The sequence below is a fragment of the Uloborus diversus genome, unplaced genomic scaffold, assembly GCF_026930045.1.
Source record: "Uloborus diversus isolate 005 unplaced genomic scaffold, Udiv.v.3.1 scaffold_1034, whole genome shotgun sequence".
Lineage (NCBI taxonomy): Eukaryota > Metazoa > Arthropoda > Arachnida > Araneae > Uloboridae > Uloborus > Uloborus diversus.
Window position 1 is genome coordinate 1 of NW_026557693.1, and position 23,906 is coordinate 23,906.

The window sequence follows — 23,906 nt, forward strand, 5'->3', positions numbered from 1 at the left end:
GTTTACGAACGTCAAAAAGTTTGATAAAATATGGTTGTAATATACAGGCAAATATGCCAATTTTCTAAAGAAAAACTTCAAAAGCTGCACTTATAATAAAAATGTTATTATTAAAAATGATATAACTATAAATCATAATTGCTATGAATTTTTATAATTTAAAATCATCTATGTTTAAAATATATTCATTCTTATTGCGGCATTGTCTAGAGAAAGTTTGAGTTTCTCCGTGCCGCAGATTTATATAACCACGGTCCATGAATGCTTCTTTTCCCTTAAAAGTAGAGCCCCGTGAGTAGGTGGTGAAGTTGTCGTTCCTTCAAGGGCTAATCAAAAAACATAGCACCTGCCCCATAAATCGCAATTTGCTTTTACAAAACACTCCTCATACAAAAAACTAGTTTCCTGAGTGATAATGAATTTTTTTTCCGAAAAATCTAAAAAAATACGAAAATTTTCTATTTTTCACCTATCGTAACTCTGCAACCGTTCATTTTACAAAATAATGTTTAAGACCATTTTGTTCGTAATTTAGTGTAGATTATTTTGTATATTTCACTTTTCGCGCTAAACACCATAGTTTTCTAAATATTTCGGAAAAACTGATAAAAACTACTAATTTACCAATTTCTTCCCCCCCCTCCCCCCAAAACCCGACGCTGAAAACGGTGTAACTTTTTACCAAACAATATGTGGACAGTATACAACAATTTGGAGTTGACGGGAAACTTTTACTTTGGATGTTGAGGTTAGGCCTTTTTTCGGTCTATTTGCACCGTACTATTTTCAGCTTTAAAACGTTGTTGATTGCCATTTACTTGTTTTCACAGAATACTTATTTATTTCTTGTGTTTGTGTAACTAATTTTTAAAAAATACTTTTTTTTTTTTTGAGCAATCACATTGCTTATTACAAATTGGCAATTTGTGCTTTTTTTGACGTTGTTTTTTCTTACTTTACTGTTCAGCACAAAGGTATTTATTTATCTTACATTGCTTATTGTTCTCATTTGACTGTTTTGATTCCTATGATTTTATTCCCCCCCCCCCCCGCCTCCCTCTGCAGCACCACCATCGACCGGCCCTTCCCGATGCTGCTGCTCTAGCGAACAGCGTCCCCAGGTTTCGTCTATATCTTACACACACACATACACGCACATACATTCACACCTAGTCACACACACACATACATACACACCTACCCACACACACACACTCGTGACTGCGAAAAACATAATTTAAATTAAAGATGTCAAAATTCAAATAAACTTTTTATTTTTTATTTATTTGTTTATTTATTTATTTATTTATTTATTTACTTATTTATTGAGCAATCACGATTGCTTATTGCTTTCATTTGACTGTTTTTGACGTTCCTATCATTTTTCCCACCGCCACCCTCTGCCAGCACCACCCGTCGCGTCGGCCGGCCTCACGATGCTGCTCCTACAGCGAAAACCGTCTCCAGGTATCGTCAATATCCTACACTTACACGCATACATACACGCACCTACACACACATACATACACCTACACACATAAACAAACACATACACACACAAACACACACACACTCACATACACACACAAACACACACACACTCATATACACACACACTCATGCCTGCACACAGACACAAACACACATACCTACACACACACACATACCCCCCACACACACACACAAACACACACGCTTACATATATACACAAACTCGTGATTGCGAAAAACATAATTTGAATTCAAGATGACAAAATTCAAATTAATTTTTATTTATTTATTTATTCAGATTGTGAAGCAGTTGGTTTCTAGGAGTTACGCCGACTCTATCCGAGAGAAAATAGATGACACTCGGACGTTCGACGACCCAGGCCACTACGGTGTCAACGTCACAGTGCACGAGGACCACGGTACAGCTCACGTGACAGTCGTCGGTCCAGACGGCGATGCCGTTGTAGCGACGACCACTGTCAATCAGTAGTGAGTACACATTTTTACTCTGACTTCCCTTTATCACGAAAAAATAAAGAAATTCCCAAAACTGTACTGCAAGTTCCCAGTATACACTGTAAAAACGATTCAGAAACATTCTTGGAAAATAATAGGCAGCTGATGTGCCCAGTTTCAACCAGTAACACATCTTACAAAAACTAGAGCCCCTTGAAAGGAGAGGCTGACTTATCCGACATTTTGGTTCCAAGACAAAATTGGATCCAACCTCGTTTCTAGTATTTATAAATACGTTATAATATTCGCTAGTTGCTATGTCGTAAAGCAATTGATGATAAGTTGAGTAAAATTTCCCTTTTAAGGTGAATCTAGAAAGATAACTTAGTTCACAAATTCAACAAAAATGTATTGTGAAATGCTTACTGTAATAAATCTAATTTTCACACCTTATTTGGTTTTAATTTGTATTAATTAAAGCGGCTGCATCTACAGAATAAAATAATCAAACATCAATCAGGCAACAACATCTTAAGCTTGAACACCAGTTTTCTGCAATGAGGCTTTTGTGCAAATACTATTTTTTTCTCCCGACAGTTTTGGAACCAAAATGTCGGATAAGTCAGCTCCCCCTGTATAGGAGCCTTAACAAAAACCAGAAAGGTTTTCCGATAAAAGTCAGTAACCTTTCTGAAATATTGCAAAATCTCTCCTGTTAAAGACAGTTGTGAACCTTCTAAAAATTAAATTATTTGATTAGAACTCCCTTGATTTACTAAGGAAGCATTAGAGCAACCATGGCCAAAGCTACACGAAAATTGCTAGCAAGACTGCAGCTATCCAGTGACATATTTGCCCCCATTGGGAACTTAGTCAAATCCGGACGGTCCGTAATCAAGTTACAGCCTATACATTTAATAAACACACTCATTTAATCTTTAAACTGGTAGCAAAAAATATCTTTCACACCAGTGAGAAGTCTGCATCCGTGCATCTTCTAGCAATTCAGGAAACTTTTTTGCGAAAATACTTGATTTTACGGGGAAATGGGTGAAAACCTCTGGAATTCCGAAAGGTTCCACGGAAATAACCAGTAACGTTTCGGAATTTTTTTACAGTGTATTTTGTAAACACGTTTTGAACACTTTAATTCAGAAAAAATGTTCGAACTGCATGAATATGCACTAAATTGTGTTCCCAATGTGATCCGTTAAAACAAGTGTACTGAAATATACTCCAGATCTCTCCCACTCAGGATATTAGTACTCTGTAAAAACGATTCAGAAGCGTTCTTGAAAAATAATGGGCAACTGATGTCCCAATGTCTGCCAGTAACATACCTTGCAAAAACAAGGAAAGTTTTCCGCTAAAAACCAGTAACCTTTCTGAAATTTTCCTTGAATCTTTCTGAAGATTATGCAGATCACACCGGTTAAAGCCAGTTAGGATCCTTCACGAGAAATTCGGTAGGTTTAATACAATTCATTATAAACCTTCCAGAGTTACTACGAAAGTTCCAGAATATCAATGGAAACGTGGCCAAAGCGCTACGGCAGAATTGCAAGCAAGAACCAGGCTTGGCTGCAACTTTTGTCTTGCAAAGCTACGGCTATTCGCCCTCATTGGGAGCTTAATCAACCGGGATGGGCCATAACCGAAATTAAGACGACACACTTAATAAATACACTCAGTTAATCTTTAAACTGGTAACTAAAAATATTTTTTCTATCACTGAGGAGTCTGCGTACGTGCAACTTGAAACAATTCGGGAAACTTTTTTGCAAAGATACTGGATTTTACGGGGAAATAGGTGAAAACCAGTGACATCCTGCAACGTTCCACGGAAATAATCAGTAACGTTTCGGATTTTTTTTACAGTGTAAAATTTTCACATAGGAACACGTTTGAGAACCGATTGGGGCCACATTTGGTTATTCTTGTGCAATCATCGTTCTCTTTTAAATAAATATTTTTCAATGGCATTCGTTAACTGCCTGTCAACTGAATGTCTCAATATGATACAATTAGATTTTCTGGCAAAACTGGATGGAGGTTGGTGCTGCAAATACCGTCAAATGGTGATAATCTTCCTTGGTCAAGGACACTCTAATGTCCTTGACAGCTACTCCGCGAGACCGTTGTAAAATTATAGGAGTGCTGCCAATAAGACCAAAAAAGTCTATGGATTCCGCAGCTTTGCAAGAATTGCAGGCAAGTGAGATAATTGGTATTTACTGACTTGCGATTCTGTCTTAGCTTTAGCCACGGTTGCAAAACTGCCTTTAGTTCTTTCTGAGTTAATCAGGGCGACCCGAAGCTGTTTTTACAAACTTAAAATTTTTCTGACGGTTCCAGAAACATGACTGGCTTTAACCGGCAAGATTTCTGTTTTATTGAGGAATATTCTAGGATAAATTCAGGGAGGTAACTGACTTTTGGCGGAAAACGCTCCTGTTTTTTGAAAGATATTGGCGGAAGTTGGACAAACTAGCTGCCCATTATTTTTCAGAAACATTTCTGAAATATTTTTACAGTGTTTTAGCATGAACAAAAAACCAGAAACAATAGGCTGAAATTGATATAAAATTATAACTTTTAAAAATACGGAGTGATCACCCGACTGCAATCCTTGTTTGTTGAAACTTTACTTTATCAGAAACGAATTCAGGTTATTTTTATATTTATTGAACCCTGGTGAAAATTGCTTCTACATCTGAACGAAGCCATTGCCTGTTTGGTGATATTTTGATCGTTGAAATTGTAACCCTAACTCCAGTGGATTAACCCTAAACTCCACGAGTTATCGTTCATTGTTGGGGTTTGTTACGATTCGGGCCGACCGTTTCGGCGCGGCCGATTCGGCGCTGACCGTTTCGGCGCTGGTCGATTCGGCCCTGACCGTTTCGGCGCTGGCCGATTCGGCGCCAGATTTTTGCATTCTTAACTTCGTGAATTTCAGAAATATTAGTCCAAAGAAGAATTATGAGAATTAGGCACTCTAGAAGCTAGTTAAAATTTTTTTTAAAAATTGCACTGGGGGGGGGAGGGAAAGGGGCACATATGATCACCGTATGTTTTACTGTAATGACATAAAGGAAAATATCTTGAACAATTAGTAAATAATGGCAGTACCAGTCCTACTTCTTTGTCATTTTTTTTTTTTTTTACCAATGCTGAGTCGTTTTGTGTTTTTGTGGTGATTACTTCTTTGTTGTAGCAGCTATTAGAAATAATTTCATCAGTCTTCTTCAAGTGAAAACACTTTTCAAACTAACCAAAAAGCTCGACTTAACTATTGCAAACCCGTGTATGAACATCAAAATAAATTTAGGGCAATGTTTGATTTTTTTATAGACTAAAAAATTATTTAATTTTGAAAGTTAGTTTTAAAAACATTATTATTTTTCTGTAATCGATTTATAAATTTATTGCAAATTTCTTTTTTTTTAAATGTTTTATTGTTATTATTATTATTATTATTAATGCTTTTTTTTTGTTACTAAATAGTTAGTCGACAATTTAGTGTTATAGAACAGTTACAGGAAATAAAAAGACACAAAATATTTTATTTTAATTTAAAAAAAAATTATGAAATTTAAAAGCAATATATAATAATTTTTACATAATAAATATTATTTGCATCTTGTAGTCTTACAAGTTTTTTTCTTGTTTATCCTGTGTTCAAAGCACGCTACACAGCTTAAAACTTTATAGAGAGCAGGGTTACGGGTGATTTTCTCAACAGGTTAACTTTTGCCAATGACAAATAGTATAAAAAATCATCTTATTATTAGTTGAAAGTTTTTAATTTTTATGTAAAGAAAAGATATTTAAGTAAGTGCACGAATAAATGATCAGCAACGAAAACAATTCAATTTAAATTTAATGAGTTTTAAATTTAAATTTCATAGAAAAATATCAATGCTGTCTCCTAACTTATCTACTTCGAAAAATTATGAAGATGTTTTCAAACTTTTATTTTATCAACTAATAATAAAAAAAGAAAACAAAATACATCTTTAAAAATATTACTTCATAAAACTTTTTACAAAACTTAAAAAACAAAAGATATCTAGAATTTTGAAGCAATATTTGGCAAAATTTGTATGCAGACGATTTTGATTTTTGAACACGTCGTTTTGAAATGGGTGACGTCGAAACAGCGGCGAAGAAATGGGTTTCGCGCTGAAACGGCCGCACGAAAACGGGGGAGACGAACAGCCCCATTGCGTCATTGTTGACCATTCTTCCGTTTCTTCATTCCCCTAAAATGACACAGTCTTACCAGTAAAGCAATTAAGTGACCGGATCGAGTTTAGCCTCGTCACAGTAACGCCTTTCCCTGCATGTTAAGCATCACCAAAACATATTATCAAATTATCAGACCGTGGCGGAAAGTTTCATTGTTGATGACGTCAGGACCGTTACTCGATCATTCGCTATTAGGATTAATTATTGTTGAGCATTTACGATTGCTTATTGTTCTCATTTGACTGTTTTGAATTCCTACCATTTTATTTTCCCACCAGCACCCTCTGCCAGCGCCACCGTCGTGTCAACCGGCCTCACGATGCTGCTCCTCTAGCGAAAACAGTCTCCAGATTGCGTCCATATCCGACACACACACTCATGCCTACGCACACACTCCTACACACACACACACATACACATACAAACACTTATGCCTGCATACAGACACAAACACACATGCCTACATACATACACACACGAACACCTACATACACACGCGCGCGTACGCGTACACACACAGTACTGCATACACAAACACACACACGCATTCATACACACACACGCTCGTGATTGCGAAAAACATAATTTGAATTCAAGATGCCAAAAATTCAAATTAATATATATAATTTTTCTTCGCTCACTGATCGGCTGGATTACACTAACGTGGTGGCTTGGCAATTTTGGCTATAAACAATAGAGTTGCGTGATCATTTGTTTACATTTTACTGTTAATGTAATTTATTGTATTTTTTGTTTATTTGGCGAAATATTTCAAATTGCAAAGAATTGTTTTTCGTATTTAAAGAGTTTTTAGTCATTTTAGTTGAAGAATGTGTTTGTTTTACATCGGGAGGAGGGGGGGGGGGAGAATGAGAAATTTTCGCTTATTCAGAGAACTGCTTTTACCTTTTTATTTTTTCTAAACGATATACGATATCCTTTCGATTGTTTTATTCGTTTTCATATGGGGGATGTTGCAGCCGGATTTCCCGTTTGTTCTAGAGGGGTAGATAGATTTTTACATTCAATACCTGAGAACGCTTTTTATCCTTTGAGTATGGCTGAAGAAACAAACCTTCAAGTACAAGAGAAAACATAGTTAATAAAACAACTGCTCAATGGGCATTAGATAAATCAAGTTGTAATAAATATACGCATTCTGACACCAAAGCAGCTTAAAACATTTTTTTTACTTATTTTTTTCAACAGAACGGTTCAAACACGTAGTGGTTTATTGAATTTTTTTAACTTTTCAATTTACAAAGTTTGAACAGAACAACGTCTGTCGGGTCCTCTAGTTAATATTGTAACGGATTCGGTGCGACTTCCACTTTCTTGAAATGAAGACACAGTTCTTGATAAAAACACAGGAGCTTTATTTACACTATGTACAGGAGAAATCGTTAACAACTGCTAAATTAATCATCAGCAATTAAGCAAATATCACTCAACACCGTAAACTCAACGGTTACACACGTATTTACTTCCAAATACGAAAAACAACAGAGCGAAATGCCTCGCAATAAATAGAGCAAATACGCTCTCAGTTCGAATTCTCAATCGAAACTCACTCTTTATCCAGCGTAACGGTTTATATACACACCGAAAGAAATCTCTCAAATATTCCACACGCTTCTGGAAAATAGTAGACCGTTATCAAATTTTATCAATGAACAAAAAAAAGAAATAGGGGGGGTCGTATACTTTAGCCGAATGAAAAGGGGTTGTATATTCATTACGGGAAACTATTTACAGGTTACGTTACTACAATAATTACTATTTACAGAATTTGTAACAATATATATATTTTTTCTTTACTTCAAGCTTCGGAAGTCTGATAATGTCTCCACAAACGGGCATCATACTGAACGACGAGATGGACGACTTCAGTTCGAGGAACATCACCAACTACTTCGGCCTTCCTCCGAGTCAGAAGAACCTGATCCACCCGGGAAAGCGCCCCATGAGCTCCATGTGCCCCGCCATAGTCGTCGACAGCGACGGAGACGTCCGATTGGCCGTGGGAGCGAACGGAGGGACGCAAATCACCACCAGCGTCGCTCAGGTGGGCGTTCATCTTTTTCGATTTCGATTTCGATTTCGATTCCGAGTCACAACTGACTACAACTGTATTTATGTCGAGGACTGCATACTAAGTGCCTTGCCTCCATTATTTTTTTGTACCGGTGAATGGTAGCACCATCACCGGATCGAACAGTTAATGAGAATTTAGAAGGGCCGTGGTAGCCTGATCGGTAAGGCATTGGACTCGGGGCCGGAGGGACTCGGGTTCGATCCTCGCTGGTCGAAGACCCACCGTCGTCATTAAAGGGAACTGGGCGACGTTAAATATGCTCGTGGTCTCAATGTCCTCCAAGTGAAACGATACCTCTGGGGGTGCTAGTACCAGGTAGCTATTAGCTCTTGGACTAGTTCTAAATTCTCATTAACTGTTCGATCCGGTGATGGTGCTGCCATCTATTGGTATATAAAATAATGGAGGCAAGGCACTTAGTATGCAGTCCTCGACATAAATACAGTTGAAGTCAGTTGTGACTCTTGAATAGAATAGAATAGAATAGAATTTAGAACTAGACCAGGGCCGTGGTAGCCCGATCGGTAGAGTGTCGGATTCGGGGCCGGAGGGTCCTGAGTTCGAACCTCGATGGTCGAAGATCCACCGTCGTCATTACAGGGGACTGGGCGACGTTAAATATGCTCATGGTCTCAATGTCCTCCAAGTGAAACGATACCTCTGGGGGTGCTAATAGCACCAGGTAGCTATTAGCTCCTGGACTAGTTCTAAATTCTCATTAACTGTTCGATCCGGTGATGGTGCTGCCATCTATCGGTATTAAAAATAATGAAGGCAAGGCACTTAGTATGCAGTCCTCGACATAAATACAGTTGTAGTCAGTTGTGACTCGGAATAGGAATAGGAATAGGAACTAGACCAGGAGCTAATAGCTACCTGGTGCTAGCACCCCCAGAGGTATCGTTTCACTTGGAGGACATTGAGAATACGAGCATATTTAACGTCGCCCAGTCCCCTTTAATGACGACGGTGGGTCTTCGACCATCGAGGTTCGAACTCAGGACCTTCCGGCCCCGAAGCCGACACTCTACCGATCGGGCTATCACGGCCATTGAGCTATAATACTAAAAGGAGAGAGCACTTCCCAGTCTTCTACACTGAGGCTCACGGTCTGAATTTCGAGCGAGTATGGCAAAACTAATTGCATGATAAAACATCTTGTTTAATGGCAAAAGACAGCTTCTTTTGCCACAACGATTTGAACATATTAAGGATTTGAAAATTGTACAGCAAAAGGCTTTATAGGATAAAACCTGAGTTTAAATGTTAAAAGTGCGATTCTTTTGCCATACTCGCTTGGGCGAAAAACGGACCGATTAGTTCGCTCTCCTCTTAGTGTTACAGCTCAATGATCACGGCCCGGCATTCATCTTTTAGCGAATATTTCTGCTACTACAGTGCTGGTAAAAAAGAAAAAACTGCATCGCCCTCGCATTTTTCACAACAATGGGATTGTGTGATAAGTTTTGGTCGACCGATTAACGGTGAATGTCTGTGAAATTCTGCAAGACTTATGAAATAAACAGCAGGAATCCGATAATTGTTTACGCAGCTCGGGGCTGTTTCCGAACCTGCGTGTGAGTTTAGAGAAAAAAAAATCACTTAACCCCATGTCAATTTCAGTCTAATGGCAGGATAGGGGTTTGTAAGTTGTTACTTACCAGTTTTGCCCTATGGCACGGAGCAGAATCATCCTGGAAAATGACGTTTTGAACTGAAGTAAAGGGATCCCGGATAGTAGGAAGCAATTTCTCCTCCAAAAATGCCAATATACACCTAGGCGTTCCTTGCACAAAGTGAAGCCCACCAACTCCTTGATCAGAAATACATCCCCAAATCATCTGGGATACGGGATGCTTGACTGTGTGTTGAATGCAGTCGGGATGATATTCCTCCCCTTTGCGGCGCAGGTGATGCAATTTTTTTTACCACCATTGTAGCTCCCAGTTAACATGCATATGCAGAGGGATTCGAAAAGAAAGGGGGGGGGGCATATAGCTACCTATTTGGGAATACTGAACCTACAGCTCTCTGGTGGGGTTCGATCCTAGCCGATCGAAGATCCACCGTCTTCATTAATGGTGACTGGTGACGTTAAATATGCTCGTGACGAAGCATGACGTTAAATATGCTTCGTGGTCAAAGTCCTCCAAATGAAACGATGCCCCTAGGGGTGCTAAACCAGAGATTTCTCGGTTACAGGTCTGGATAAAAATATCAGAGTTTTCATCAGGGTCCTATCCAACTGGTTAAACCACAAATAGTGGTAGGTACGGGGGACCCTGGAATGAAAAGTGAAAATGCTCTCTGGTGGAACTCTAAGGAAGATCAAGTAGTAAAGTTTTAATTGCTTACCGTTAGCGTCATTTTGTATGTGTCGCATTGTTATTTATTTTTCAGTTAGTCAAAATGGCGATCAAAGAGAGAAGCGATTTCGCACTGTATGACTGTTCTCCCATCAGGCAGCCCCACCCCCCTCCCACTCCCGATCGCTCTGGAAACAGAATGTATAAAACATTTTTGTATGTATTTTGTATTTTTTTCATTACATAAGGAGTGAATACAAAACCTTTGCCCCCCCCCCTTCCCCCCAGAATTCTTTGAAATAAAGAGCTTGACTTCAGGATCACCAGATCTAACACCGTGCGATTTTTTTCTTGTGTAGATTGGTAAAGGATGCTATGTTTATACCCTCCTTACCTGCTAATCTTGACAAGCTGAAGAATTGAACTATTGCGGCAATTGCTTTTATGTAACTGCGTACATTCTACCACGTTTGCGACAGATTTTCTGTATTAGAGTGGTATCGTTCAGGCGTCAGAAGGGGGGCACATAAAACATCTTAAAAATGATTTAATTATGTAAACAAAAAAAAAATAGTTTTTGAATAATTTTTACATGTTCATATTTGAAACCCCTCCATTCTCTTTAAATTACTTTGTATTCGCTGTGTTTTACTGTAAAACAGTAGCTTCTCCAGTTATAAGTATCGTAAAAATTTTTGTCAAAGAAGTTATGCCCATCTATGTGGGATGCCAAAGCGTAGCACCCAACAATCATGGCACTTGGTTTACAAAAATTACCTCGCACCATAGAGTTTTTGCACCTTAAAATGTTTTTTTTTTAATTTCAAGTTGTTGTTTTTTCACTACATAATGAATGAATACAAAACCTTTCCCTCCCCCCCCCCACCTCACCCAGAACTTTTTGAAATGAAGGGCTTGACAGCAGGGTCACCAGAGCTAACACCATGTGATTTGTTCCTGTGTAGATATGTAAAGGATGCTGTGTTTATACTCTCTTTACCTGCTAATCTTGACGAGCTGAAGAATTGAACCACTGCAGCAATTGCTTATAAAACTGCATACATTCTACAACGTTTGCGACTGAGTTTCAGTATTGGAGAGATATCGTCAGAAGGAGGGTACATAGAACATCTGGAAAATAATTCAAGCATGTAAACAAAAAAGTTCGTTTTTGAATTATTCGTTAATGCTGACTGGGGCACATTTAATATGTCGTGGTCACATAGCCTTCCAAGTGAATCAATACCTCTGGGAGTGCTGAAGCAGAGATTGCTTGGCTTCTGGTGTGGATTCAAAAATCAAAGCTGTTTTCATGGCCCAACCAACTGGTTAAACCACAAATTGTGGTAGGTCCGAGAGGTCCCTGAAGTGTGATATGATATGTAATATCTTCTTTACTAATAATAAAGCGGTAAGTCTCTCTGTCTGTCAGGATCTCTGTGACGCGCAGATCGCTCGGCCGATTTTCAGGAAATTTGGCACAAAGTTAGTTTGTAGCATGGGGGTGTGCACCTCAAAGCGATTTTTTGAAAATTCGATTTTGTTCTTTTTCTATTCCAATTTTAACAACAAAATTCCCATAAGACGGACGAGTAACTTACGAAATTATCATAACGTGGAACCGTAACATGGACACAAGCCAATTGGCGAGATGTCTTCTTTCTTTATCTTTATCTTCTTTATCTTTATCTTTTACTAAGAATAAAGCTGAAGGTCTCTCTGTCTGGATGTCTGGAGGATGTTTGGATCTCAGTGATGCGCATAGCCCCTAGACCGTTCGGCCGATTTTCATGAAATTTGGCACAAACTTAGTTTGTACCATGGGGGTGTGCACCTCGAAGCGATTTTTCGAAAATTCGATTTTGTTCTTTTTCTATTTCAATTTTAAAAACAATTTCCGGAGCAAAATTATCCTAAAATGGACGAGTAAATTACGAAATTATCATGACGTGGAATGGGAGAGCGAATGAACGTAGCCAATTGGCGAGAAATTCATCATCCTATATTTGTAAATATACAGGCGAACCAAAAGATCTTTTAATTTGTCTATTACGGGCAAAGCCGTGCGGGTGCCACTAGTATATCATAATAACTGAGGAGTATTTTGCTAAGACAGAACGTGCTAACCGTTTCCTTACCTTGAATTCATTTCAATTTACAGGCAATTGTACGGAATTTGTTCCTCAAAGAAGATATCAAGAAGACAATAGATGCTCCTCGATTCCATCACCAGCTGTTGCCAAACTACATAGAATATGAAACTCTATTTCCTCAGGTAAAACTGCTTTTATGTAACTCTAATTTACAATAACACTGTAAAAAAAATCCGATACGTTACTGAGTATTTCTATGTAACGTTTCAGGATTTCAGCGGTTTTTATACACTTCCTGGAAATATCAAGTTTCATCGTCAAAAAGTTTCCTGAATAGCTACACATTGTCCGAATGCAGACTTCTCTCTGTCGCAAAAAATATTTTTAGCTCCCAGTTTAAAGAATCATTGAGAGTATTTATAAGGTGTACGGCTTCAATGCGATTGCGGCTCGTCCGTGCTGTCTAAACTCCTAAAGAAAGCGAATAAGCATGGACTAATATCTAGCTTGGCAAGAATTGCAATCAAGTGAGATGCTTGATATTTATACGCAATTCTGGCTTAGCTTTGGCCATGGTTGCAATACTGCCTTTGGAACAGTCTTTATAAACCAGGAAGGTGCCAAGCTGTTATGTTATCGCTACCTAAGATTACTCTGATGTTCCAGAGACACGATTGGCTTTAAACGAGAAGATTTCTCTATTTTTCACGGAGGTTACTGAATTTTAGCGGAAAAAAGTTCCTGGTTTTTGCGAGATATGTTACTGGAAGAAATTGGGCACATCAGCTGCCTATTATTTTCCAGGAATGTTTCTGAATCGTTTTTATAGTGAATCATTAAATATCTTGTGATTTTGAAAAGCTTTTAGAAGTTCAATGCACAGTGGATTTAGGAAACTCGCAGCCAGGAAAACTTCAATATCCTAATGTCCGCATGGAGGCCGCGAAATTATAGCTGTTTGACCGCGTATTAAAGTTAACTACACTGTAAAAACGATTCAGTAAAAATGTTCCTGGAAAATAATGGGCAGCTTATGTGCCCAATTTCCGCCAGTAACATATCTTACAAAACAACAGGAATGTTTTCTGCTAAAAGTCAGTAACCTTCCTGAAATCATCCTTAAATCTTTCTAAATAGAATTATATCCGGTTAAGGGGGTCCGGGACACATTTTGAAAATTTTTTTATTATGTACTTTAGAGTTTTGAAATTTTTTGAACTGATTCATTATTTAATTAATAAGCAAAATCATAACATAAATATGAAAAAAAAAATTTTTTTTATTTAAGTTTAATTAGTTTTTTCCAAAAAATGGGGTTGCTTTAAATTGCTATAACTCAAAATATTGTGGGTCAATTTTCATTTTTTTTTCCAAAAAAGTATGCACAAATATCTAAGCTTTAATTTTTATTCGGCGATTTTAAAAATATTGATTCAATAAAAAATAAAAAATTGTTAAAGAAAAAATTTCGAAAAATTCGAAAATACTTTTTTTAAAAAAAATCATAATTTTTGCAGTAAACGTTTTTTTTTTTTCAAATTCGCCGAATAAAAATTAAAGTAAATTGCTTGAAAAAGATATGCTCCAAGTTTCATTACTTTATCTCTATCGGTTTCTGACTTATAAGAGTTTGTAATGCAAGAAATCGGGAAAAATTGCATCATGGAGAAAAACGCGTTTAAAGTTTTAAAGTTATGTACACATTCGTTAGATGCATGCAACAAAAATAACTATAACTTTCGTTCTATTTAAGGTAGAAACAAGATTCAAACGTCCTCTTAAGCAGAAAAAAAACGAAGCAATTTTTCAAATTATAAAAAAAAATTGCAAAATTTGAGGATTTTTGTGTCCCGGACCCCCTTAAAGACATTTATGTTTCTGGAGTCTTCAGAGCAAACTTAGGTAGATTTTAAATAGTAAATTGACGCCTTCCTGATGCGCCAAGAAAGCTCCAATAGCATTATTGCATTTAGAGCCGACAGAAATTCAAGTACCAAGCTTGCTTGCAGTTCTGGAAAAGATGCTGAATCCAAAGACATATTCGCTCTTTTTGTGAGCTTAGTCAGTCTGAATAAACCGTGATCTCTCAACAGCCAATACACTTAATAAATACATTTTAATTGACTTTTAAACTTTTTGACTAAGATACTTAATTTTTATAGGAAACTAGCATTCCCGTACCCTGCATTGCTCGGGTAATGGAATTAGCAGGGTTAACAGTGCTTGGTGCACCTAGTTTCGAAAATGTCCTATAATAATTACTTATTACCTATAATTTTTTCTAATTTTGGGAGGATCCCGGGGCCCCTGGACTCCTTATATATATATACCCTTGTCCTTAACCGATCTTTAACTGTTATTAAAGATCCTTTTAAAGTATTGATTATCTTTGCAAACACAGGCCATCCACATTTTATTGTTATACCTATGTTTAAGCAAGAACTTCTTTGTATGCAACATATTTAGTTCTTTTTTTTTTCTGGTGCTAAAATTATTAAGCTGCTTGATGAACTGACTTTCGAGCAAGCTACATAAAACTGGTCGTGAGAAAAAAGTTCTCTCTTAAATCGATCCCTGCTACTTTTAATGTCTGTCCTTGTGACTTATTGACGGTTATTGCAAAGCAAACTTTAACAGGAAACTGCACTCTTATAAATTCAAAAGGATAGTCCCCCTGTGATGATGTTCTTTAAAACTTCGTTTTTAGTTTTGAAAAAATGAAAGCAAAAGACAGAAACATTATTATTTGACTTGAGAAAAGCCTCGAGAATCACGTGAGAAACAAAAACAATATCAAATTTAAAATTCCCCATCGAGCAAAAGTTGAGATGAAGTACCGAATAATGATTTGAATGGAGGAAAGCCTCCGAAAATAAGGAATTTAAATTTCAGTGACAGGTTTTAATTTCACAGAAATTAAGGGGTTTTAATTAATTTCTCCTGAACTAATCGATATTTCTAAAAATCCTTTCTTAGTGGATACTTTCATGATCATGTGGACATGCCTGCCAAATTTCAAGTCCGAGGCTTCAGCGGTATTGGCTGTGCGTTGATATATATATATATATGTTATCTCAGGACATTGATTTTTATATATTAAGCTTAGTGAAAATCAGTGAAATTCCGAAATGTTCCATGGAAATTACTAATAACGTTTCGGATTTTTTTTTCAATGTATGTGTGCGTCATTAATCATTGCAATAAACAACCAAATAACGGAAATTGCGCTTTTTCCCTATATTTTTCACTTTTTGGCGAATATTATTCAGGTTTGGTCTACGCCAGTGATCCGCAACCTTTTTTACCCAGAGGGCCGGCCGCGTCTGAAATTGAGATGAAATTTGAACGAAACCATTGCCTGTTTACTGATATTTTGATAGTTGAAATTGCAACCCCAACTCCAGTGGATTAACCCTAAATTCCAGTAAATAGCGTTCATTGTTGATCATTCTGTCGTTTCTTCATTCCCCTGAAATGACGCAGTCTTACCAGTAAAACAGTTAAGTTACCGGATCGAGTTCAGCCTCGTCACGATAAAGCCTTTCCCTGCGTGATAAACATCACCAAAACATATTATCAAATTATCATGCCGTGGCGCGAGTTTCATTGTTTAAACACGCGGGTTACTTGATCATCGGTTATTATTTATATGAGGATACCTGCCCCCCCCCCCACATAAATAGCATGGGAAAACGTGAAAAAGGAAAGAAACGAGCTGATGTGTGCATCACATGACTTCCTTTTGCTCCAATTTTAATGTCATTTTCCCATTATTGGCAATTTTAATGTGATTCAATAGCTTACTCTCTAAATATCACCACCAGTGGTCAAATTGAAACCAAATTTTTAAAAAAAATATTTAAAAAAATCGCCAAATTTGTCACCAAGTTGGCGACAAAACTTGGCGACCAAAAGACTGGCGATATATCGCCAAGTGTCCGCAGAATTATAACACCACTTGAGTATACATCGAAATAAACAATGATTTCCCCACAAAAAGGGGCAAAAGACCCCTTTAGAAACACCTGAATGCAACCAAAAGGGGAGGTGCACAACTAGACCCCACTAGGAGTCCACGTACCAAATTTCAACTTTCTAGGACATAGGAAAACTTATATTTCGAGTGTTTATACGTTCTTAGGCTATTATACGCGTGTGGTCGGATTGAAAAAAAAACTCAACATTAACTCGGGGGTGAGCAAAATGGAAATTAAGGCCGAATTTTGAGTGAAAAATTTTTCGCGGATACAATACTTCCTTTTTTGAAAAAGGAAGTAAAAAGGAGTTGCAGTTGGCATTAGTACCAATGCCTAACGATGTTATCAGGAGACAAATAAATGACATGACGGGTGACATTAAAAAAAAACAACAATGGTTGTTAAACAACAAATAGATGAATAATTTCTATAGCTCTTGCACTGCTCTTACTAACGAGGACGGCATTCAAGACCATTGTATTCTCAGCTAAGAACTTTCTGTGCTTGCAACTGGTAACGCAAAACTACATAAACTAGTATGTTGTGGCCATCACGAAACTTTCTTCTATATTTTTTTTTTTCTGATCCCTCCCCATGCTTGACGAGGAAGAAATATTCCCAACAAAAACAAAATGACACATGCAAAAACTTGACGACCATCCCAATGTCTGAATTATTGCAACAGCAAAGCAAAGAGTGAAAATTGAAAGTTATTTTAAAAGCCTTGCTTGAATTAATTACAAATATTTTATTTGTTAACAAACATAAGATGGCAACAGTTAAAAATTTGAAATCATTGAGATAATATTTCCGATCATTTCCATACAATTAAAATCACGAGAAATACGCAGACGACAATCTATTACGATTTATCTTTCTTATTGTTGCATTAATAAAGCTATTTTTATTCGCAAAAAAAAAAAAAAAAAAAGAATCAACACCTCTTGGAGCGATTGGAGTCAAAATTGAACCAAAGCCTGTTTACGTATGGATTCACATATATTCCAAATTTCAACCAGAACGTAGCATTACTTCTTGAGATAGGGCACTCACAATAGAAAAAAAGAACGGGCGATTGCGCTATCCCCTTTTTAGCTGTTGACACCAAAATAAAATCAGCTCTTATACCCACTAAGGGCTACTTGCTGATAAATTTTTCTTTCATTCCGTTCATTATTTCTTGAGATACAGCAGTCACAATTGACGACAAAAAACGTTCTATAGCTCAGCCCCCGTTTGAGTTATTGACACCAAAATTGAATCAGCACCTGTTCCTGTCACTGACAACATATGGACCAAATTTTGTTTGATTCCGCCAGTTACTTCCTGAGGAATAGCAAGCACGCGCAACTCAAAAAACGTCCCATTGCTCCACCCCCCTTGGAGGAATTCGCGCCAAAAACCAATGGGCACAAGTTCACATAGCGGCACATATGTGTACTAAATTTTGTTTGATTTCATGCGGTAGTTTTTGCTGTAGAGCGGCCACAAAAAAAACTGGTCACACACAGACGTGACACACATACACACACACATACACACACACACACACACATACACACACACACACATACACACAGACAGACAGACATTTTCCAAAAATAGTCGAAATGGACTCAATACACCTCAAAACGTTCGAATCCGTCAAAATTCGAAATTCGAAAATTTGCACGAATCCAATACTTTCTTCTATAGAAAAATTAAAAGATCTTTTGGTTCGCCTGTATATTTACAAATAATGTATGGTGAATTTTCTCGCCAGTTGGCTTGTACCCATCTTACGGTTCCACGTTATGATAATTTCGTATCTCGCCAATTGGCTTGTGCCCATGTTACGGTTCCACGTAATGATAATTTCGTAATTTACTCGTCCATCTTATGAATTCGTTTTTCTTAAAATTGGAATAGAAAAAGAACCACATCTAATTTTCGAAAAATCGCATCGAGGTGCACACCCCCATGCTACATACTAACTTGGTGCCAAATTTCATGAAAATCGGCCGAACGGTTCAGGCGCTATGCGCGTTACAGACATCCTACAGACATCCAGACATCCAGACATCCTCCGGACAGAGAGACTTTCAGCTTTATTATTAGTAAAGATAAAGATAAAGAAGATAAAGATAAAGATTCTTTCCCATTTTATTAAATTTCTGTGAAAAATGGGCTTAAAATTGGAATAGAAAAAGAACAAAATCGAATTTTCGAAAAATCGCTTCGAGGTGCACACCTTCATGCTACAAACTAACTTCGTGCCAAATTTCATGAAAATCGGCCGAACGGTCTAGGCGCTTTGCGCGTCACAGACATCCAGACATCCAGACATCTAGACATCCTCCGGACAGAGAGACTTTCAGCTTTATTATTAGTAAAGATAGAAGAAAGTAATAAAAAGCAGAGAGAGGCACAAGAGCTTGCAAGACCAATTACAATAATGGGGAAATGTCTAAGATTGAGTGCGAAAAATCGAAGTCCAAGTGTTTAAATCAAATCACTTTCCTCCATCGTAAACCTCTCCTGAAAAACAATATGCCAGATGAGCTAAGTCAGCCATGGTTGAAATCGTAAAAATCTTTAACATAATTCTCACAATTTCCTTTGTAATTTCTGATGAAGTGGGGGGGGGAGAGATCTCCTCTCCCTGTTTTTTTACACGGAAGTTGGCTGGTTTTTGGAAAGTTAGGTTCAGCCAAAAAGTTTTGAGTTCAGAGACGAGACGAGATACATATTTCTGATGCTTCTCAAAGAAACGAAACATACCAGTTTGTTACAAGACAAATATTGCAGGATTGGCAAAAACCCGGGTTTTTTTTTAAAAAGCCCATTGACCCAGGGTTTTTTTTTTTGAATAAAACCCAACTAATGCTGGGTTTTTTAAAAGATATATGGGTTTTTTCGTCTTTTTTTAGGGAAAATGTGGGATACTTGTAGCATATTGTAGCCTAAAGCATTGGTTTCCTAGGAGGGAATCGCCGACCTTCGGCGTCGCTTCTCGCCGAGAGGAAAACTTGATTCTTCTGCGCATGCACGCCCGAGCAAAATCGGCGTTGTGAGTGGTACGCCGGACTCACTTGACTTTGATTTCAGCGTCACGCCGAGCAGCGACGTCAAAGCTTGGTGATTTCGCTTCTAGGAAACATGGCTTAAGTATATGGACAAAGCGCAAAAATTGTCTTGGGGTAAAAAAAAGCTGGAAAACTAGTTAAAATTCAGCGTATTCTGAAGAAAAGTATAAAACACGACAAACCCAAGAATGGTGAAGTTTCAGATTTTTTAGTTTCCATGATTACTAACAGTTAAGGTAAAGTTACTTCTCAAGTGATAAAATCAATTGTTCGTTTTTAATTACTACGATTTTTTTTTTTTTTTTTTTTTTTTTTTTTTGCATTTTACTTTACTGTATTTCATTTTGTTATGCAAAACTACTGTAGAACCTAAAGTAGTTTAAATCCCTTTTTACTGAATTCCAGCTTAATCAAGACATTTCTTTGAACTTTATGTCGCCTGTTTTTTCTATTTCTGTATACAGAGTAAGAAATATTAAACTTTTTCGTAAGATAATGAAAATACTGTACATCCTATTCTGTTTTCTGTCCGACCGTTTGAAAAACCTGTTGATTTCTAAAAAATATACCTTGTTTATTCGAGACTTGTGACGTGTTGGTTTTCAGAAAATAATTCACATGAAAGCCTCTTAGCTGGAGTAGTTTCCTCTGTACAATCTACAAATATTGAGAAAATCATACGTGACAGGACTAAGTCAAGATAATTTGAGTTATTTATTGGCCAGTTAAAGAAAAAAGTTAAATATATTTATTTAAAATCTTTGAAGTATATTTTTAATGCCGTCAAGAACTAAAAAATAGTTCAAAATTCATTTTTATGTCCATTGTCTGTGTTAAAGAACAAATAAAAAAATAAATTTAAATTGTAAAAGTATTTAAATTAATCAATTTTTTTAAAAACTTCTCAGAAAATTTTTAAAAACCAGAAGTGGGCTAAAAAATGGTTTTTTTTTCCAAAAAAACACATTGGGTCCAATCCGGCCAACCCTGAAATATTGTCTTAGAACACACGCGTACGTAGCTGATATTTTTGAGAATCTTCCGGAACTGAATAGAAGAATTCATGAACGCTGTTACATTGTGTTCTCATGTATGGACAAGCTACAGGGTGTCCAGCAAAGGACTCCCTGGCTTCAAAATTAAATATCTCGAAAACAAAGGACGATATTGGAATAAAATAAACGGTATGTTTACTGTGAAACCCATAAAAATCATACACAGGAACTTGTAAATTAGTTTTAAAAAGTTCCAACAGGTGGCGCTGCACGCTGTAATTGCAATAAAAGTCTCCATAAATATTGTCGCGTATATACAAATACAAATACAAAGGTGACGACCAGCAACAGGCTCTGGGCCCAGCTAGACTGGACCTAGTCAATTTACAATCCCCAGTGAAGATCAATGGCCCTCTTAAAACTATCTACTCCCTTGCTCATTACCACCTCTTCTGGTAAACTGTTCCAAGGTTCCACTACCCTGCTAAAATAATAATTTTTCCTAACATCCATATTAGCCTGAAATTTAAATAGCTTAAAACAATGACCCCTTGTCCTATTTTCAGTGCTAAACTTCAGCCCCGTAACATCTTTAATTTTAATAAATTTAAACAACTGAATCATGTCCCCTCGGTCTCTTCTTTGCTCAAGACTGTACATTTTTAACCTTCTAAGCCTGGAATCATAGTCTAAGTGAGAAAGTCCATTTATTAGCCTTGTAGCTCGCCTTTGAACCCTTTCCAATACATTAATGTCTTTCTTAAGATAAGGAGACCAAAACTGAACAGCATACTCCAAATGAGATCTTAAGCATATCTGAGAGACTAAACAACTGCAGAAACAACTAACCTCTTCGCAGCACTATTTTTAGAGACTCCAATTTCAATTACATTGTGCAGCGTCACCTGTTGTCAGTTTTAAAAATTAATTTCCGCGTTCCTGTATATGATTTTTATGGGTTTCACAGTAAACATACCGTTTATTTTATCCCAATATCGTCCTTTGTTTCCGAGATATTTGATTTTGAAACTAGGGAGTCCTTTGCTGGACACCCTGTAAATAGGTCAAAATTAAAAACTCAGCTTTGGAGAGAGGAATTAGGTCGTGGCTCACGGGAAGTGTTCGAACGAACCATACACACATTCTGAAGAAAAGCTATCAAGTGTAGTGGCAGAACATTTGGCTATGATTCCTCGTATTATCTATTCTAGAAAATTTTCTAGTACAAATTCTTGTTACCTATTCTAGTACAAATTTCTTGGCCACCTCCATTCCTTCCATTTGTAGAAACAAGGAACCTAACAAGTAGGGTCCATTTATGTTCAAAACGTCAGAATTCAAATTATTATTATTATTATTATTATTATTTTTTTTTTTTTTGAGCTATCACGATTGCTTGTTGTTCTCACTTGACAGTTTTGAATTCCTATGATTTTATTTTCCCCCCGCCTCCCTCTGCAGCACCACCGTCGACCGGCCGCCTCACGATGCTGCTCTTCTAGCGAAAACAGTCTCCATGTTGCGTCACTTACTTGCCTACACTTACACATACACACCTACACACACACACCTACACACACAAACACATACACACACGTATACATACAGACACCTATACATGCACACACAAACACATGCACACATGCCTACACACACATACCCACCTCCGCACACACAAACACACACGCCTACATACACACTCGTAATTGGAAAAACATAATTTGAATTCAAGATGTCAAGTTCAAATTTTTTTGAGCAATCACGATTGCTTATTGCTTTCATTTGACTGTTTTTGGCGTTCCTATCATTTTATTTTCCCACCAGCACCCTCTGCAGCACCGTAGACCCTCACCCTCACGATGCTGATCCTCTAGCGAAAACCGTCTAAAGGTTGCATACATGTCCTACACACACATGCATACACTCACAACTACACACACATGCACACATACACACAAACACACACGCATACATACAGACACCTACATACATACACACAACTACCCACACATTCATGTCTGCACATTGACACAAACACATATGCCTACACACACATACACATACCCCCCCCCCCACACACACACATTCATACACACAACTACCCACACACTTATGCCAGCACACACAAACACACATGCCTACACACATACACACATACCCCCCACACACAAACACACACGCCTACATACACACTCGTGATTGCGAAGAAACATAATTTGAATTCAAGATGTCAAAGTTCAAATTATTTATTTATTTATTTATTTATTTTTTGATTCGATGTAATTGTTCTTACTTTCCCTTGCAGAGTACCTTGGAAGATTTGAGAAAAATGGGCCACAAAACTCACGTCTTAGGAAGTAAAATGGTTGGTATTTTGATGGGGATCGCAAGAGGAGAAGACGGTTTGCTGTATGCCAATTCCGACTACAGAAAAGGAGGGAATGTCGACGGGTTCTGAGAACTCGTTCAAGCATTTTATTGTCTGAAATACCGTCCATTGTAAAATTTGTATATAGACTCTCAGCAGTATTTTTAAATGTCATGTTCATGTTTGAATTTACCAAGACAATTCTTAATGCGTGACAAACTTTCAAAACTTGAAAACAGAAATACAGTTGGACCCCGATTTAACAAGTTCACCGGGCTCCAGAAACTTTTTTACGTTAAATCGGGGTTATTCGTAATATCAAGGTGTGAAAATCGTTTTTTTTAAATGCACTTACCCTACCTAAAAGTCCTAATAAGCAACTGCGCAATAATATCCGTAATTCGAAAGTGTACACTTTTTATTCAGTACTACACGACCTATTACACGCTAGTTAATTTGAAAATCTTTACAGAGTACAGTGCCTGCCGCTTATTAAAATCACATTCGTTCGGTGGACATTTGATTTTATAAAGCGGCTGATTTTATAAACCGGCAGTAAAAAAAAAGAAAGGTTTTGAAGTTTATATACTCTAAAAAAGAATTGAATTACTTCATTTATTTCTGTTTTAACTATTTCTAAATACAGATATCATTTTAACTAAACACGAGGTACATTTTTTAAATAATTATTTGCACAAGGATCTTAAAATGTGGGTGTATTGTTGTTTGCTTAACAGAATTGGGAGAGCCAAGATTCAATATCGTTTTAGAGTTTGCAAAGTGTTTTGTAACCTTCAACATTATATTTT

General features: G+C 37.2%; 1 protein-coding gene across 1 annotated transcript; it reads left to right on the forward strand.

Annotated features, from left to right (window-relative positions):
* Nucleotides 1–1,828: 1,828 nt before the first annotated feature.
* Nucleotides 1,829–23,355, forward strand: LOC129232067 (scoloptoxin SSD20-like; the record flags this gene model as incomplete). The annotated part of the gene is given in 4 exon segments (XM_054866303.1): nt 1,829–1,980; nt 8,023–8,263; nt 12,761–12,874; nt 23,035–23,355. Coding segments are annotated over 4 exon segments (660 nt in total), but the record flags the coding sequence as incomplete, so codon positions are not given.
* Nucleotides 23,356–23,906: the final 551 nt, after the last annotated feature.